Genomic DNA, 16,148 nt, shown 5'->3' on the forward strand with positions numbered 1-16,148 from the left:
CTCTACCTGTGTCTCCTGCCCAGGACTCTGCATACCTGCTCTACCTGTGTCTCCTGCCCTGGACCCTGCATACCTGCTCTACCTGTATCTCCTGCTCAGGACTCTGCATACCTGCTCTACCTGTGTCTCCTGCCCAGGACTCTGCATACCTGCTCTACCTGTGTCTCCTGCCCAGGACTCTGCATACCTGCTCTACCTGTGTCTCCTGCCCAGGACTCTGCATACCTGCTCTACCTGTGTCTCCTGCCCAGGACTCTGCATACCTGCTCTACCTGTGTCTCCTGCCCAGGACCCTGCATACCTGCTCTACCTGTGTCTCCTGCCCCGGACCCTGCATACCTACCCTACCTGTATCTCCCGGGCCGGGACCTTTCAAGCTCCAGACGGGATGGATCTGGGCCCAGAACTTGCAGGGTGGAGATTTGGCCGATAAGAAGGCCCGGTCACGGACAAAAGTTCCTTTCACTGCAGAAACAACCGGTCTCGCCGTTCTAATAGAAGCGAAATTGTCCTTGATTCCACAGCTTTGCGCTTCGCCCGGGAGCTGAAGATAAGTTATTGCTTCTCAACCGGAGGGAGGGGCTGTGGTGCCCTGTCTAAACTCTAGGGGCAAGCCAGCACCACTCAGCCCAGAGCCAGTGGAGGACCTGGCAACCTCAGCCAATCAGGTCTCACTCACCTGAATGAGAGAAACTGTTATTCAACATGGAAGACGGGTGTATACACGCATAAAAATATGCAAAGACACACATACACACACACACGCAAACACAGAAGCAAAGACACACATGCACACACATAATCGTACACACACAAACACAGACGCAAAGACACACATGCACACACATAAACACACACACACAGACACACAACAATGTGACTGTATCACAAACACACACACCTACACGAAAAACACTGCTTTCAACAAGAAAGATGTTTGCAAACACACACACTCACACACACACACACACTCAGGCATGCATAAAGCACACATTCACTGAAAAGTGCTTCCATCCTCTTTAACTCAAGTGCTGAAAATCATCTCCTTTCTTCCACAAAGGCAGTGAGCTCTATCAGAATAACAAAATGACAGATATTATTCTTTCCCTATCAGGCCACCAGCTCTGAGTCATGCCATCCTCGAGTGTGCCTTGTGTTTAGTCCTGAATAAAAGAGTTTAGGGAGAGAGAGAGAGAGAGAGCGAGAGAGACATCGTATACAGATGACATCAATGGCAATCAAGTTTAACCTGGACCGCAGAGATTCAATAATTACATTCATTTAATTAATTCCGTTAATTGAAATATTCAATTATTCATTTGCTCTGAATAATTCCTTATCGTGCGGGGCTTAGACATCCATTATACATTATTCATTTATACAGGCAGACCGAAGTCAGGTTAAGTACTGTACTTAAGACTAGAGGCATGTCACCTGGGAGATGAACCGTCAGTCCTTCTGGCTGCGTAGAGAGCCCCCTATTCTTTATCTCCGCGTCTTCTTTTTCTAAGAGCTCAACATAAGAGTTATGTTTTTACAGGCCTATTTTTTCACTGTCGTCACTTGTTCTGTCTCTTCCAGCAGGTTCCACCAGGGAGACCTATCATGTACAAGTTTTAAAAGTCACAGTCATAAAAATCAGTCAAATGTTTCCAAAATGTGCACAAGATTGCAGGGAAAATATTTTAAAGTGTTCACCAAGCACTTAAACGAAAGACCTTTAAGAGGCTGGACGCTGATTTATGTCAAACAAACCATTTCTCTCCCCTACCTTTCCCTGCGCTTCAGTCTCTTATAGAACAAGGCGAGGTGCCATACTGCTGAAGGGTTTGTGGCCAAGAGAAGCCACCGGCTTTTGTCTTGGGGGTCGAGACCATTGTGCACAGTGGCGACTCAGACCGTTTACTGATGCGGGGAAGTTCAAAGCTCTTCTCGCGGTTAAACTTCACAAACGCAGCGATAAGAGCAGGTGGTTTGGGACGGGGGGGGGGACGGGGTGGACGGGGACTGCGGGGGGCTCTGAACAAGGCACCGCCTCACCAGAGTTAAGAGAGGCCCCCCCTGTCAGATTCGGGGAACACAGACTGCGTCCCGTGCATCAATCACAGCCCTTTCATATAGCGGCCTGAGATAGGGGGCTTTGAAGAGACAGCAGTGCTAATGGCACGACACCTGCCCAAATGTCAGCATCACCCCTCCCCCCCCCGTCCCCAAGGCCCCCTGCGAGAGGCCTTCCCTCTGCACAATGGCAACTTTGTTCCAGAAGGGGGGGGGGCTCGGGGGGGGAATAGAGGGCACCCTGTCTACCCTCTCTCAGCCACACTGTGTCAGTGTGAACAGTCTCTCTCTCTTTTTTTTTTGCCACATGTTCAACCAGCTTTAACCAAGAGATCAATGACCCTTAACCTTTAGTCACATGCTCAATTGGCTTTAACCAAGCAATCAATCACCTTTAACCTTCCACCACATGATCAACCACCTTTAGCCACAAGTTCAACCGGCTACAACCAAGCAATCAACTACCGTCAACCTTTAACTACATGTTCAACCACCTTGAGACATGTAATCGAGCCAGATTTACAGGAAAGAACCAGAACAGCAGGTTAATTACCTTTACTACTGAGAATAAATCCATGGCACATGACACGGAAGAGAAAATCCAGTTAGCTAACCAAATCCAGAATGTTAGCGAACACTAATACTCATGGCATACCACAACTTTACTATACATTAATACAGTATGGTTACCGACTCTCATGGAACTTATTCCAGTCAGGGAATGTCCTATGCATATGCATCGCTTTCTCATTCATTTCATTGTTGAAAACAGCCTTCAGGTTTTTTTTTTTTTTTTTTGGTTTAAAAATAATTTGGCTGTTTTAATGAATGATGCATAAAGGAAGCAGGGGGAAGTGTTGCTATGGAAACATAACCTAAGGCTCGGGGATTCGTTATCTCCCTCTCTCTCCATCTCTCTGTCCTTATTTGTTCTCATGGTGTCTTTGAGTCAGTTGACTTCAGAAAGAGTTCAACTAAAATGCACCTCTGCTGGGACTTGGGCTATGATGCGCCCCTGAGTTATTAATAAAGTAGATGCTGAAGTTCTGTGATGTACCTGCAGAAGTGTTAAAATGTCTCTAAATTTTCCGTTTGAAATGACCATGCCAATGACACATGGCCCTGTTCCAGAGTTACATCACTACAAGAGGAAAATCTGCCGAATAGGAGGTAAGAGGGGGTGTGACAGTTGGGGGATAACCACAGCCTTCACTCACCGACAGAAGTGCACTCTGGTCCTGGAGGGCTGGTTTTTGTTCCAACCAATCACCTTAGTTTTCTAACAGCTCAATAAACTACACTGGTTCTCTCCTGTACTTCAGCACAGCAACATGGACACATTTGCAGTCTGTGGCTGTAGGTGGTGCTTACACCAATGTCAGATCAAGGTACGATTGAGCTAATTAAATAAGAGCAGAAGATGATGCAAAATTGTTGGTAAATGGTAATGGTAAATGGACTGCATTTATATAGCGCTTTTATCCAAAGCGCTTTACAATTGATGCCTCTCATTCGCCAGAGCAGTTAGGGGTTAGGTGTCTTGCTCAAGGACACTTGAACCGGCCGGTTTGAACCGGCAACCCTCCGACTGCCAGACAATCGGTCTTACCTCCTGAGCTATGTCGCTATGTCGAGCTTGTTGAAACAGATCGGCCCTTACTACCACTGCTCTATTCATTTTCCCCCATGTCGAATTTCCCCTGGCACCACTGGGTAATCGCGGATGCACATGCACACACCTTATGGACATCGCCGCTGTACCCGGGGACTGTGTGGGGGAATACAGACCTACGTCTGGTGCTCCAGCTTCTTATAACCATGCGGCCCTCTGTAAGCTGCTCAGGGTGCTAACAGGTAAGGTATGTCAAATATGAAAGGGGAGGGGCAGTCCTAAGGAGTGTATATTACCATTATTTTAAACAAACGTCCTTGTCGGAGGTACATTTTTACCCCCCCCCCCCCCCCCCTTTCGAGGAGTCCTTTGGCCCTTAAATGCTAATTTCAGAAACAAATTGAGTTTGACAACAGTAACCTGAAGGCCTCAACTAAATGCAGTGCTAATCGTAGAGGTAGAGTCATGTGGGACACTGGAGATTTTTTTAGTGTATGACTGGACGTGTAACCAGACAGGAGGCAGACTTACGGTTTTGTTAGTGTCACAGAAAGAGTTAGAGGTTCTGGAAACCGTGAGGATGCCAGGAGCAAGAAACCTATTTTTAGATGCATACTTACATAAACATTAGGAAATAAACACTGGCCCACAGGCCAGAAGCAATCTCAACACTGTCTGTGTTCTGAAAACCAGAGGGCCCAAGAGGTACTTCATGCCAAAATTTGAGTACTAAGAACAAATATCTCAATTTGTAGATTTCACAATATCAGCTTAAGAGTTTGCAAAATTTTCAAAAGCAAATATGAAACCAAAGATCCTGCATGCATTACAATGAGAAAAGGTCAGCCAAAGATGGCAGTGGGTTTTGTAATGTGTACTGCGTGCTTGCATTCTTTTTGGATCTGTAGAGGTGAAAGGTGACCAGGTGTGTGGAAACCAAGAGCAGGTGCAGATTCCACTCTCCCCTTTGGACCGCAATTCAAGCAACGAGCCAGATTAGAGATTCCACATTTTATTTTTACACAGGGATACCTCAAATTCACAGTTCATTCTGCAGAAGAAACACAGAAGTTCATTCACCTAAAACAAAAAAAAAAAGAAGAAGAAAAGTAACACAATCATAATCATAATTATGCAGACAACACTATTTACAGGGAATCATTTTGCATCTTCTCTGGGGGGAGACAGTCTGCTTGCTCACCCCATCACAGTGGAACACTTCAAAAAGCCAGAGACAAAGAATTGACCGAAGTGCGCGGCATGTCTAAAAAAAATGACCAGCACAGTGTCAGGCTCAGCAAAGACCAGTCATAGGAGCGCATTCTGTGCGTTTACACCGGACTTGCCGACGGCAGGTCTTCCCTTCTAATTCCCCGGTCATCTATTCATCAAAATTCTCTCTTCTCTTGCCTGTTAGATTCCATACATGTGGCATATAGTACCAGTAGCAGAACAGTGTGATACATCTCAGTTAATGGTAGTTTTCTGTCAGGCTATTTTTTTGGGGGATTTACAGGCTGTGTGGATCAAATCTCACTAGAGCTCCTGACACCTGACAGTTCTGCAGCTGCGCTGGTCAGAGGTATCCTTGATTAGGTTTGTTAAGAGGAGTAGGACAGGAACAGCAGTATCCCTTGATTCTGTTAAGTATGAGGAGTAGGACAGGAACAGTGGCTAATTAATTATGTTTGTTATGAGGAGCAGGATCAGGAACAGTGGCGAATTTGATTGTGTTTGTTATGAGGAGTAGGACAGGAACAGCGGTTTCCTTGGTCAGACAGTCCAGAAGGATCTCAGCTCGCTGTGTATGAATGAGAAGTCCAATCCAAACACTTATACTGTGTAAAGCTCTGTGCACCTTGTCAGAAATGCGTATCTATAAGTTTAAACCTGAGGTTTAAATTCCAGTTAAGCACACAACTGACCCATTTAGATTATTTTTAAAAACTGCCCTTGATCCTTGAATTATTTTTTGGTGTGTTCACTGTGGTTGCCTAGGTAAAACAGTGGCCTAGCAAGAGCCAACATTTATCCTGTAATAGTTTTCTCATTTTAAAAAGCACAGACAGAAAGTGTCCTAGCCACTGCAAAACTTGGTGTTCTTGTTCTTGTTCTTGATCCTACAAGCCTTTACTTTACTGTCTTAAATATCATGATCTCTGCTTTCAAATTAATTCATAGGCTGGCTTATCTCGATTCTGGGGCTTGGTGCCATTTTTTCATTTGAAGCTAAATGAAAGAAAGTTGTGTATGAGATTAGAGCCGAGTGTGGGATACTGTATAACACAGTATCTCAGGCTTTCAGGAAGCACATCAATGCTTTTGTGGAGATGCACATCGCTGACTTTGGATGCATAGTGGGTAAATGTCAGAATTTCTTTCAAAAATCAACCACAGCTACACCTACACAGGAAACTCCCTGGCAATAAGATTTAGGCCAACTTCTAAAAGAAAAAAGTGATTTATGAAAGACAGATCAACTGAGGAATGAGAGAGAGAGAGAAAAATTCAGCACTGAGCAGAGTTGGCGGGGGAGGGGAATAAAGGGAACTTTGGTTCTTTGAATTTTGAGCGCAGCCAATGGCTGCTTCACTTGCTGAGCTGGAGTAGCAGTTTAGGCAAGAACGTTCCAATTCTTCTTCTCACGACTACTGCCTGCTGCATTGGGAAATGGCCAAGGGACTGCTGGCCTTAAGCTTGGAGGCAAATTCGGAACTGTGGGAAGGTTGGGCCCGGAAATTCTTAAAGACGGGGAAACGGTTGACGGGAATTGTGGTGGAATAGCACCTTGCAGGGAGGGGGGGTCTGGACCCCACACTTTATAATGCTGCAAGGGAATCATATATATATTTTTTTTTTTCATCAAGTTAAAGTTCAAAACAGACATTTCTGAGAACAGCCCAGAAATGTGAAAATATTAATTTAAATGTGTGGGCAAACATGACTGGGTGTCAACATACTGCAACCCCGCGTGTGCCAGATGGCGAGGCATATGTTCCCATCTCTCCCAGAGCTGCTGTACCCTCTCCTCCTCATGGCTGAGAAGCTGGCACTGTGTGGGCCTTGGGTGGTGGAAAAACGAAGAGGGAATACTTCACGCAGGCAGGCAGGTGTTCATGGGAAACTGAGACATTTCCCATGATCCCTTGAGATAAAACAGGATACACTTGCTGTCGCTATGGCGCCACGTTCGTCCATTTTTTCATCATTTTAGATACAACCTCGTACAGCACTGTACGACTATAATGCGCTCAATTTAGTAAATTATTGTACCTTGCCTGGCCATGAAATTATATGATCACGTTCAGAACACGTTCTTCTCCCCAAAAAAATAATCTGCGATCTATTACCGACAGACTCCTCAGAGAGACGGCGGTGACTCATCAGATCCATAGCCCATCGGAACAGCCATGTTCCAAGCCTTAAGAACAACTCGGGGAAGGAAATCGTTTTTTTAAAATCAGGACACCCCTGCCTGGAATTCCATCCCATCATTCCTGATGAGCTCGCCATCCGTTGCCACCAAAAACATCGGCCCGAGCTATTCATCTATTTCCCCAACCAATCAAGACATTTCCTCGAGGATGCATGTATTTTTCCCTACTTTTTAGCCAGCTTTTCTTTTCCTTAACTTAACTCCACCCTTTCCTTTATTTTTTCTGGTCGTAGGATTTCTTAACATCTTTCTACTTCTTTCCACTTTTTCTCGTCGTTGCAATTCACATTTCCTCTATCTTCACTCTGCAGGACAGAAACCTAAAACAGATCATATTTGTCTGGTTTGGGCCCAGGTTTTTGTCCATTTTAAGCACTGTTTCATTTGTATATAAATCAGTACGTAAATGAAAATGATCGAGATTCTTCCGGAACCTTCCACTCAAGGTTACGAGCCTCTGTAGTAATGGTCATCGACTGAGAGGTGGATCCGGGTGTTGCTGTTGTAGTCGTCATCCCAGTGAGGTTAGTGTGTCATTGGTCCAGACCAGAGTGTGAGCACACTTTTTTTTTTTTTTTTTCCCTCCAGTTAGCCCAGAAAATCCCCTCTTAGCTCCCAGTGAGCATGCTCGGTGTGTGTTCTTCAGTTCTGGGAGGGGCTAGAGCCAAGAGGGGGGAGGAGCCAGGCAGATGACACAGCAAGAAGGAGTTGGGGGGGGATGGGGAGGGGTGTTTGAGGTCTGAGCTTCTCCCTCCTAGCCCTTTCTCTTAGCATCCCAAACAGCCAAGCAGAAAGGGGGGGTCGTGGCGGGGGGGAATATTTAGGAGGGAGCGCTAGGCCAGTCAGGCCAGCAGGGTCAGAGTGAAGAAGGCCAGCAGGGTCAAGGAGAAGTGCGAGAGGAGAGCCCGAATCCCACCGGCAGAGGAGCGGTTTCCCTCAAAGTAGGCCACCTGAGCTGCAGGAGAGAAAGCACACAGAACAAAGAGACAGAGGTCTTACTCACGGCACACACACCCTCTGTGGGATGGGTGGAGGTGCCGAGGGTGAGGAAAGACCCTCTGTGGGATGGGTGGAGGTGCTGGAATTTTGAGAAAGATACTCTATGGAACATGTTGAGATTCCAGGGGGTGGAGAAGTCCCCTCAGTGAGACAGGTGGAGGTGACGTGGATGGAGAATACAGGCAGTAGGAGATGGCTGATGAATGGAGGTTCATTGGAGCCTGTCGTCGATCAGAATGCACCGTGACGAAGTCAGAGAGCGTAAGCTGGACTGAGCTGGGCTGGACTGGGCTGGGCTGAGCTGAGCTTTGCTGGGCTGAGCTGGACTGAGCTAGATTGCGCTAAGCTGGACAGAGCTGGGTTGAGCTAAACTAGGCTGGGTTGAGCTGAGCTGAGCTGAGCTGGGCTAGGCTGAGCTAGGCTGAGCTGAATTGGGCTGGGCTGAGCTGAGCTGGGCTGGGTTGGAGTTGGAGTTGGATGAGGCTCTCCCTGCACAGCTCAGGACAATCTATAAGCTCCGCCCCCCTCACTCACCGACGCATGCCGTCCCCTCATCGTTGGGCTCGAACCCCTGGCCACAGCGCTTGGTGGCGCGGCACTTGAAGCCACCGTAGGTGTTGATGCAAAGCGGGCGGTCTCGCGGACACACAGAGGGGAACTCGGTGCACTCGTCTTGGTCTGGCACACACAGGGAGCGCGGGTTTGGGGTTCCCACGGAGACACAGCACACAGGGAGCGCGGGTTCGAGGGTCACATGAAGACAGAGAGAGACAGCAGTGCACTCAACACAGGACCAGGAGGGGGGGCACAGTCACAGCATTGCAGAGATGTTTCTAGATTTTTCCTGATAAATAATAATGCAGAAGCAGCCGCTGACATCACACGCTTCACAGGAGAGCACACACGTGTCTGAGCTCTCACATGCTGAAGGGTGCAGCCGTAAGCACTGATGATGAGTACTATCCATCCATCCATTATCAAACTATCCAACGATCCATTATTAAACTATCCATCCATCCATTATCTAACTATCCATCCATCCAGTATCAAACTATCCATCCATCCATTATCAAACTATCCATCCATCCATTATCAAACTATCCATCCATCCATTATCTAACTATCCATCCCTCCATTATCTAACTATCCATCCATCCATTATCAAACTATCAATCCATCCATCATCAAACTATCCATCCCTCCATTATCTAACTATCCATCCATCCATTATCAAAACACATACCACATTTCCCATTTTATCCTTCTGTGTGCGGACGCATTTCCACGTTCAGGGGCACATTGAGATGCACAGACAGGGCACACAGTGACAGAGGCCGTACAGCTGCATCATGGGATGCTGCTTTTTACCGTGAGTCCTCCAGAAACAGACACAGAAACAGCAGGATGGGCAGGTGGCATGCAGGCAGGGAACGAGGAACAGATGCACTTCAAAGAGCCTGTCACTCACACCTTTTCCATCCCCTCCAGTTTTCATCTCCCTCCGTGCATCCGTGCCCCTTTCAAAGCACTGACAGGAATCAGCCAATCACGTTTCTGTATTCGTGCCCTTTGCTTTCGAAGGGGGGTGAGGGGGGGGAGGGTGTTACTACTTGCAGCTGACATTTCTGAACGAACATTCCAACGAAAATGGTAGAAGTCAGTAATGGTAATGGACTGCATTTATATAGCCTACAATTGACCTTCTGCCAGACTAGGGTAGTTAGTTCTGTCAGGACACTCGACATGCCAGCGGTTGACCACACCCTCACTGCCAGACAATCGGTCTTACCTCCTGAGCTATGTCGCCCCGGCTATAGTAGATGATAAATGAGTTCTGAGTTTAAAATTTGGGTTTCACCATTTGGAGCGCTTAAAGTGGGGGCTTCAAATCCTGCAGGTTATTTTGGGGGTTTCACAATTCCTCTGTTTTTGTTCCTGTGCCCTTCCGCAAAACATCCTGGCGCAGGGCACTTTGCCAAAACGGTCCTTTCCTCTGTGTGTAACATTCAGACAGTTGTCTCCAGTAATTTTTGGATTACTATTCAAAATATAATTAATATATTAGGGCTTAGGCAGACATGTCAGAATAGTGACTTTAAAAGAGATTTCTAACACCCTACTGCTGAGAGGCAGGAACTCTGGGGATTTTCAGGAACAGGCTTCATACGGTGTTAGATACTATCTAGTCTGTAGGTAATCAAAGCGCTAGGTACAATTTAGTCAGGAAAATGGCGAGCGTTGTTGCGTCATTTATGTTACGTTACGTTATACTATGCTACACTACGCTACACTACGTTATGCTAGGCTACGTAATGTTATATGTCATGCTATGCTACGTCATGCTATGTTATGCTACGCTATGCTATGTCATGCTATGTCATGCTATGTTATGCTACAACAGATCCAGAGTGAGTGCTGTTAATGCTACATTCGGGACAGTGCTCCCAGCACTCCCGAGTCCCTACCTCAATCTCCGTGGCGGGGGTTCCCTCGTCCTCCTCCACGGGGTAGGGGATCTCCAGAACGGAGTTCATGTCAGAGGGTTCGAGGGGCCGCGCCACAGAGCGGCCATCAGGCCAAAACACCTCCACACTGGTGGCCACGTCCTTCCCTGTGGAGGAGAGTGCAGTGAGAGATTGCAGTGAAGCAGCTCAGTGATGGAGTGCAGTCACAGCGTGCAGTGACAGGGTACAGTGAGTCAGTACAGTGCCAGATTGCAGTGAAGCAGTGCAGTGAGTCAGTACAGTGGCAGATTGCAGTGAAGTCTCACATTGAGTCAGTACAGTGGCAGATTGCAGTAAAGCCTCACAGAGTCAGTACAGAGCTAGATTACAGGGAAGCCCTCAGTGAGTCAGTACAGTGGCAGATTGCAGTGAAGCCTCATGTTGAGTCAGTACAGTGTCATGATTGCAGTGAAGCAGTAGCAGTGAGTCAGTACAGTGGCAGATTGCAGTGAAGCAGTGCAGTGTACACAGTAAGCTTGTTAGGGATCAGACACGCGGCTGCACACTGTGTATAACAGTAGCCGTTTGTTATCCCTCTCCTAGGCTGATGACATAGTATGGTCCTCTCTACACATGACCATGTGAATAAAGGTAGGGGCTTCTGTCAGAAGGAGATGGTGGAACAGGTGAGCGAGCAAGAGAGTGCGTGAGAACGAGAGGGGGAGAGAGAGAGATATTGCAGACCCACAACAGGAGAGAATTTCCAGCATAATGCCAGATAGCATTGACCTCCCAGTCATTTAGGGTTTGAAAATCAGTAACTCCTGTGAGTGCATGAAAAACAGCCAGCAGCACTCAACCCAAAGGGAGGGGGGGGGGGAGAAGTTCTGGGGTGGGACCCAATGACAGATGACCTCCTGGGCTCTTAATTGAAGCGGAGGTTTAACAGTAAGCAGACCTGCACATGGTTTCTGTGTGAGCCGAGCCCGCTCCTCCAGCACGCTGTGCGAGGGGACACCTCAGCGTCACCTGTCCCCCCAAAAACCAGCATGAGCAGGACCGCTGAATTTCTGGGAACCAGAGAGAGGAACCATCTCCTCCTGCTCGTACTGAACCCAAGACTTTTCCTGTAGCCCATGGTCAAAAACTTGTCAAGATGCCGTAGAAGTGTTAAAAAATTGTTTCTGTCTCCAAATGTATCTGTGTATACATGTACACACATGTACGGGCCAAATGCTAAGCATTGGCTAAGCTTTAACTTGCACTTTATATTTTAACTTTATACTTGAAAAAAACTTTGCCAGTACTTGTGCGCTTTTCAAGGACTTCCAAGTCTTTGAATGCTAGTTATCAAAATGTGAGGACTTTGCATGGATTCTGGGGGAGGGTGAGAAGCCCAGAGCTTGGAAGGGGCAGCGGGGAGGAGGCGGGGGTGGAGACGGGACAGGGGTGGACTTGGGGGGCTTTACCCAGTCCGAAGTGGGCGACAGGCTCCATCTGGCACAGGTACCCTGAGCCCCCGTCGATGATGCGTGTGTGTGAGCCGCTCCTTTTGGTGTAGGTCACGACCTTGGCCCCGCGGGCGAAGGCGCCAAACTGCGTGCGGGGGATCACACGCAGCCACCGATTGGACGAGCCCTACAGGGAGAGAGAGAGAGAGAGAGAGAGAGTTACCATGGCAACAATGGAAGATGTTCCTGAACAGTGTGAAAGCTGCAGGAATGTTCCAATAGATTCAGGGAACTTATGGTCAGCCACACACACATGGTCACACGTACACACACACAGGCACGCACAGGCATACACGCACTCACCCAATCACCTGCTCACCCGCTCACCCCCACACAGAGGAGGCTCCTCCAGATTTGGTGCAGTCCCACGCCACCCTGCTCTCACCTGGCTGACTCTGTACACTGAGGTGGGCGGGGCTTACCTGGCTGACTCTGTACACTGAGGTGGGCGGGGCTTACCTGGCTGACTCTGTACACTGAGATGGGCGGGGCTCACCTGGCTGACTCTGTACACTGAGATGGGCGGGGCTCACCTGGCTGAGGTGGGCGGGGCTCACCTGGCTGACTCTGTACACTGAGATGGGCTGGGCGGCGCTCTCTCCATGGGACACCAGTAAATCCAGCTGTCCGTCTCCGTCAAAGTCCGTCACGGTCGCCCCTGACAACCGAACAGAAAGGAGAGGGGTCCGATCACACACAGTTAGCTCGCCATGGCGCCGCCATATGCTGAGTGTCTCTGGCTTTGGGTGCTAATGCTAAGGAAATGCGCTAAGCTAACAGTGTTTGTTGTTATCGGTGATCACAGTGAATTTCAGGCACAGCGTGAATCCGTGATTGGTGCAGAACAGGGCCATATGTGCCTGACACCCAAGCATATGGGAAATACAGCTTCCGTGTGACTGGAGAGTTCAACTGGACTCACCCAATTAGTTTATCACAAGGAGAAACACTCACAGACAGTCCAACAGAATACAGACAATTGTGGAATTTTGCTGCCCCCCAGGGGCAGAAATAGGAATGGCACGTAAATTAATTTTCAGGGTGCATCGGGAACATTGACCCACACTGACCCCAATTTACCCTTGACACAAATTTTAATAACTGGGCCATATCTGCCTCCTTATCGGAATATGCTGGCTAATTGTTTTGTTTAAACACTTTACAGACCCCAATCCAGAGTTCACCTTCACAACACGGCCATTAAAACGTGAACTCGCGATTACTCTCTGTGTGTTTGGTTTGCTCGGTGTTAATGGCCCTGTTGGAGTGCTCGGGTCAAACACGCATACCTGTCCCGCGGCCGTCCGGCTCAGCTGCCTCCCCGACGTTCAGCTCCTCAATCAGAGGGTCCGCGTGGTCCCGCCGCGCCACCCTGCCACCGCCAAATCTCATTGGTTAAAAGGCTCTTTGAGCTCCGTGACAGGCAGTGATGTAAGAAGCCTGCTTCATTTTTCACATGTAATTCAGTTAAAGCAGACTCTGCAATTCCTTCAAATATCATATCATTATGGCTACTGGCAACTGAACATCCAGACTGGAGTTACAAACCTACAGACACTGTGGCCCTCCAGGACTGGAGTTACAAACCTGCAGATACTGCGGCCCTCCAGGACTGGAGTTAAACCTGCAGACACTGTGGCCCTCCAGGACTGGAGTTATAAACCTCCAGACACTTTGGCCCTCCAGGACTGGAGTTAAACCTGCAGACACTGTGGCCCTCCAGGACTGGAGTTATAAACCTCCAGACACTTTGGCCCTCCAGGACTGGAGTTATAAACCTCCAGACACTGTGGCCCTCCAGGACTGGAGTTATAAACCTACAGACACTGTGGCCCTCCAGGACTGGAGTTAAACCTGCAGGCACTGTGGCCCTCCAGGAGAGGAGTTAAACCTGCAGACACTGTGGCCCTCCAGGACTGGAGTTAAACCTGCAGACACTGCGGCCCTCCAGGACTGGAGTTAAACCTGCAGACACTGTGGCCCTCCAGGACTGGAGTTAAACCTGCAGACACTGTGGCCCTCCAGGACTGGAGTTAAACCCGCAGACACTGTGGCCCTCCAGGACTGGATAGAAAACTCCTGGATTAGTATTAGTGATACCTTGGAGTGAGGAGTCAACTTCTTCCGCCCAGCTCAAGGCCCCACCCCCTCTTTCTCACCTGAACAGCCGATTGGCCGACGCTCCACGGTAAGCGATGTTGTTGAAGAACACCTCCAGCTCGTTGTCGTTGTCAAAGTCAGCAGCGATGACGGTGCGCACGGGGGAGGGCATGGAGAACTTCTGCGTGCTGATGTCCTGCGACACAGACCAACACACGGGCGTTGGCATGGCGATTACCACACCATCACAGACCAACACACGGGCGTTGGCATGGCGATTACCACACTGTCACAGACCAACACACGGGCGTTGGCATGGCGATTACCACACCGTCACAGACCAACACACGGGCATTGGCATGGCGATTACCACACCGTCACAGACCAACACACGGGCGTTGGCATGGCGATTACCACACCGTCACAGACCAACACACGGGCGTTGGCATGGCGATTACCAAACCGTCACAGACCAACACACGGGCGTTGGCATGGCGATTACCACACCGTCACAGACCAACACAGGCATATTGGCATGGCAACGTAGCACACTGAAAAACACAGGGATGTGGGTATCAATTTTCTTTTTCCCAATTTTCTTTTGCATTTCCACAGTAAATATTTGTGTCAGTGTCCCTGTTGAATTGTATTAAATTATATTGAACTGAACTGAATTAAACTGAATTGAATTGGATTGATTCTGGGGCAACACTAAGAGAGAGAGACAGAGTATCTGTACACAAGTCCACACAGAAAATTGTTTGGAGGCATCAGCAGAATTACTCATAATATTCAGTTTTCACTGATTATATTTAGACTTTTTTTCTCCCATTTTATTATATTAAATCATGTTGCAGTTTGGGCTTCGCACGTTTTTTTATTAACATTATTTTTTACTCTGACTCAACACAAAAGGTATTTCCAACCTAAATTCCTTTTCTTATCTAATCTTATTTTATCTAATCTAATCTAATTTTATGCCTTATCTAATCTAAATCTCATCTCAGCACAGGGTCACTAGGGCCGTCCTTCAAACCAGCAATAAAACAGGAAGCAAACAACACCAAACAGCAAGCTGAGCAGTGGCGCCCCCCTCAGGAATGGGCCGGAAGTTGCAGGCAGGCCAGAAGTCCCTGCAGAATTCTGGGAAAATTATCATCTCCATTAGTCAGAATACATCATGAAAGTTTATTTCTACAAGCCTTTTCTTACTTTGACTGGTTCTAATCACATATGGTCTGTGACTGGGAAGCAGGAAGGACAGTGGCTATGGAGACCAGTCAGTGCACCTGTAGGTGAGAGGAGGTCTGTCAGTGCACCTGTAGGTGAGAGGAGGTCTGTCAGTGCACCTGTAGGTGAGAGGAGGCCAGTCAGTGCACCTGTAGGTGAGAGGAGGTCTGTCAGTGCACCTGTAGGTGGGAGGAGGTCTGTCAGTGCACCTGTAGGTGAGAGGAGGTCTGTCAGTGCACCTGTAGGTGAGAGGAGGTCTGTCAGTGCACCTGTAGGTGAGAGGAGGTCTGTCAGTGCACCTGTAGGTGAGAGGAGGTCTGTCAGTGCACCTGTAGGTGGGAGGAGGTCTGTCAGTGCACCTGTAGGTGGGAGGAGGTCTGTCAGTGCACCTGTAGGTGGGAGGAGGTCTGTCAGTGCACCTGTAGGTGAGAGGAGGTCTGTCAGTGCACCTGTAGGTGAGAGGAGGTCTGTCAGTGCACCTGTAGGTGAGAGGAGGTCTGTCAGTGCACCTGTAGGTGGGAGGAGGTCTGTCAGTGCACCTGTAGGTGAGAGGAGGTCTGTCAGTGCACCTGTAGGTGGGAGGAGGTCTGTCAGTGCACCTGTAGGTGAGAGGAGGTCTGTCAGTGCACCTGTAGGTGAGAGGAGGTCTGTCAGTGCACCTGTAGGTGAGAGGAGGTCTGTCAGTGCACCTGTAGGTGGGAGGAGGTCTGTCAGTGTACCTGTAGATGGGAGGAGGTCTGTCAGTGCACCTGTAGGTG

The 16,148-nt window shown here is 48.5% G+C and overlaps 1 protein-coding gene across 3 annotated transcripts in view; it reads right to left on the minus strand.

Moving 5' to 3' along the window:
- Positions 1-7,664: 7,664 nt before the first annotated feature.
- The window catches only part of crtac1b (cartilage acidic protein 1b), a 55,747-nt gene continuing 47,263 nt past the window's right edge, over positions 7,665-16,148 (minus strand). For 2 of the 3 annotated variants that reach the window (XM_064317465.1, XM_064317464.1), the window contains exons 8-13: positions 14,220-14,356; positions 13,350-13,432; positions 12,618-12,718; positions 12,019-12,187; positions 10,571-10,716; positions 9,948-10,098 (exon numbers count right to left, since the gene is read on the minus strand). In XM_064317465.1, the coding sequence (XP_064173535.1) occupies positions 10,018-10,098; positions 10,571-10,716; positions 12,019-12,187; positions 12,618-12,718; positions 13,350-13,432; positions 14,220-14,356 (717 nt within the window). In that variant the 3' untranslated portion in view covers positions 9,948-10,017. Of the gene's footprint in view, positions 8,062-8,639; positions 8,787-9,947; positions 10,099-10,530; positions 10,717-12,018; positions 12,188-12,617; positions 12,719-13,349; positions 13,433-14,219; positions 14,357-16,148 lie in introns of those variants that run through there. The other variant, XM_064317466.1, reaches the window with a different exon arrangement.

Source organism: Anguilla rostrata, chromosome 18 (assembly GCF_018555375.3).
Source record: "Anguilla rostrata isolate EN2019 chromosome 18, ASM1855537v3, whole genome shotgun sequence".
Taxonomy (NCBI): Eukaryota; Metazoa; Chordata; class Actinopteri; order Anguilliformes; family Anguillidae; genus Anguilla; species Anguilla rostrata.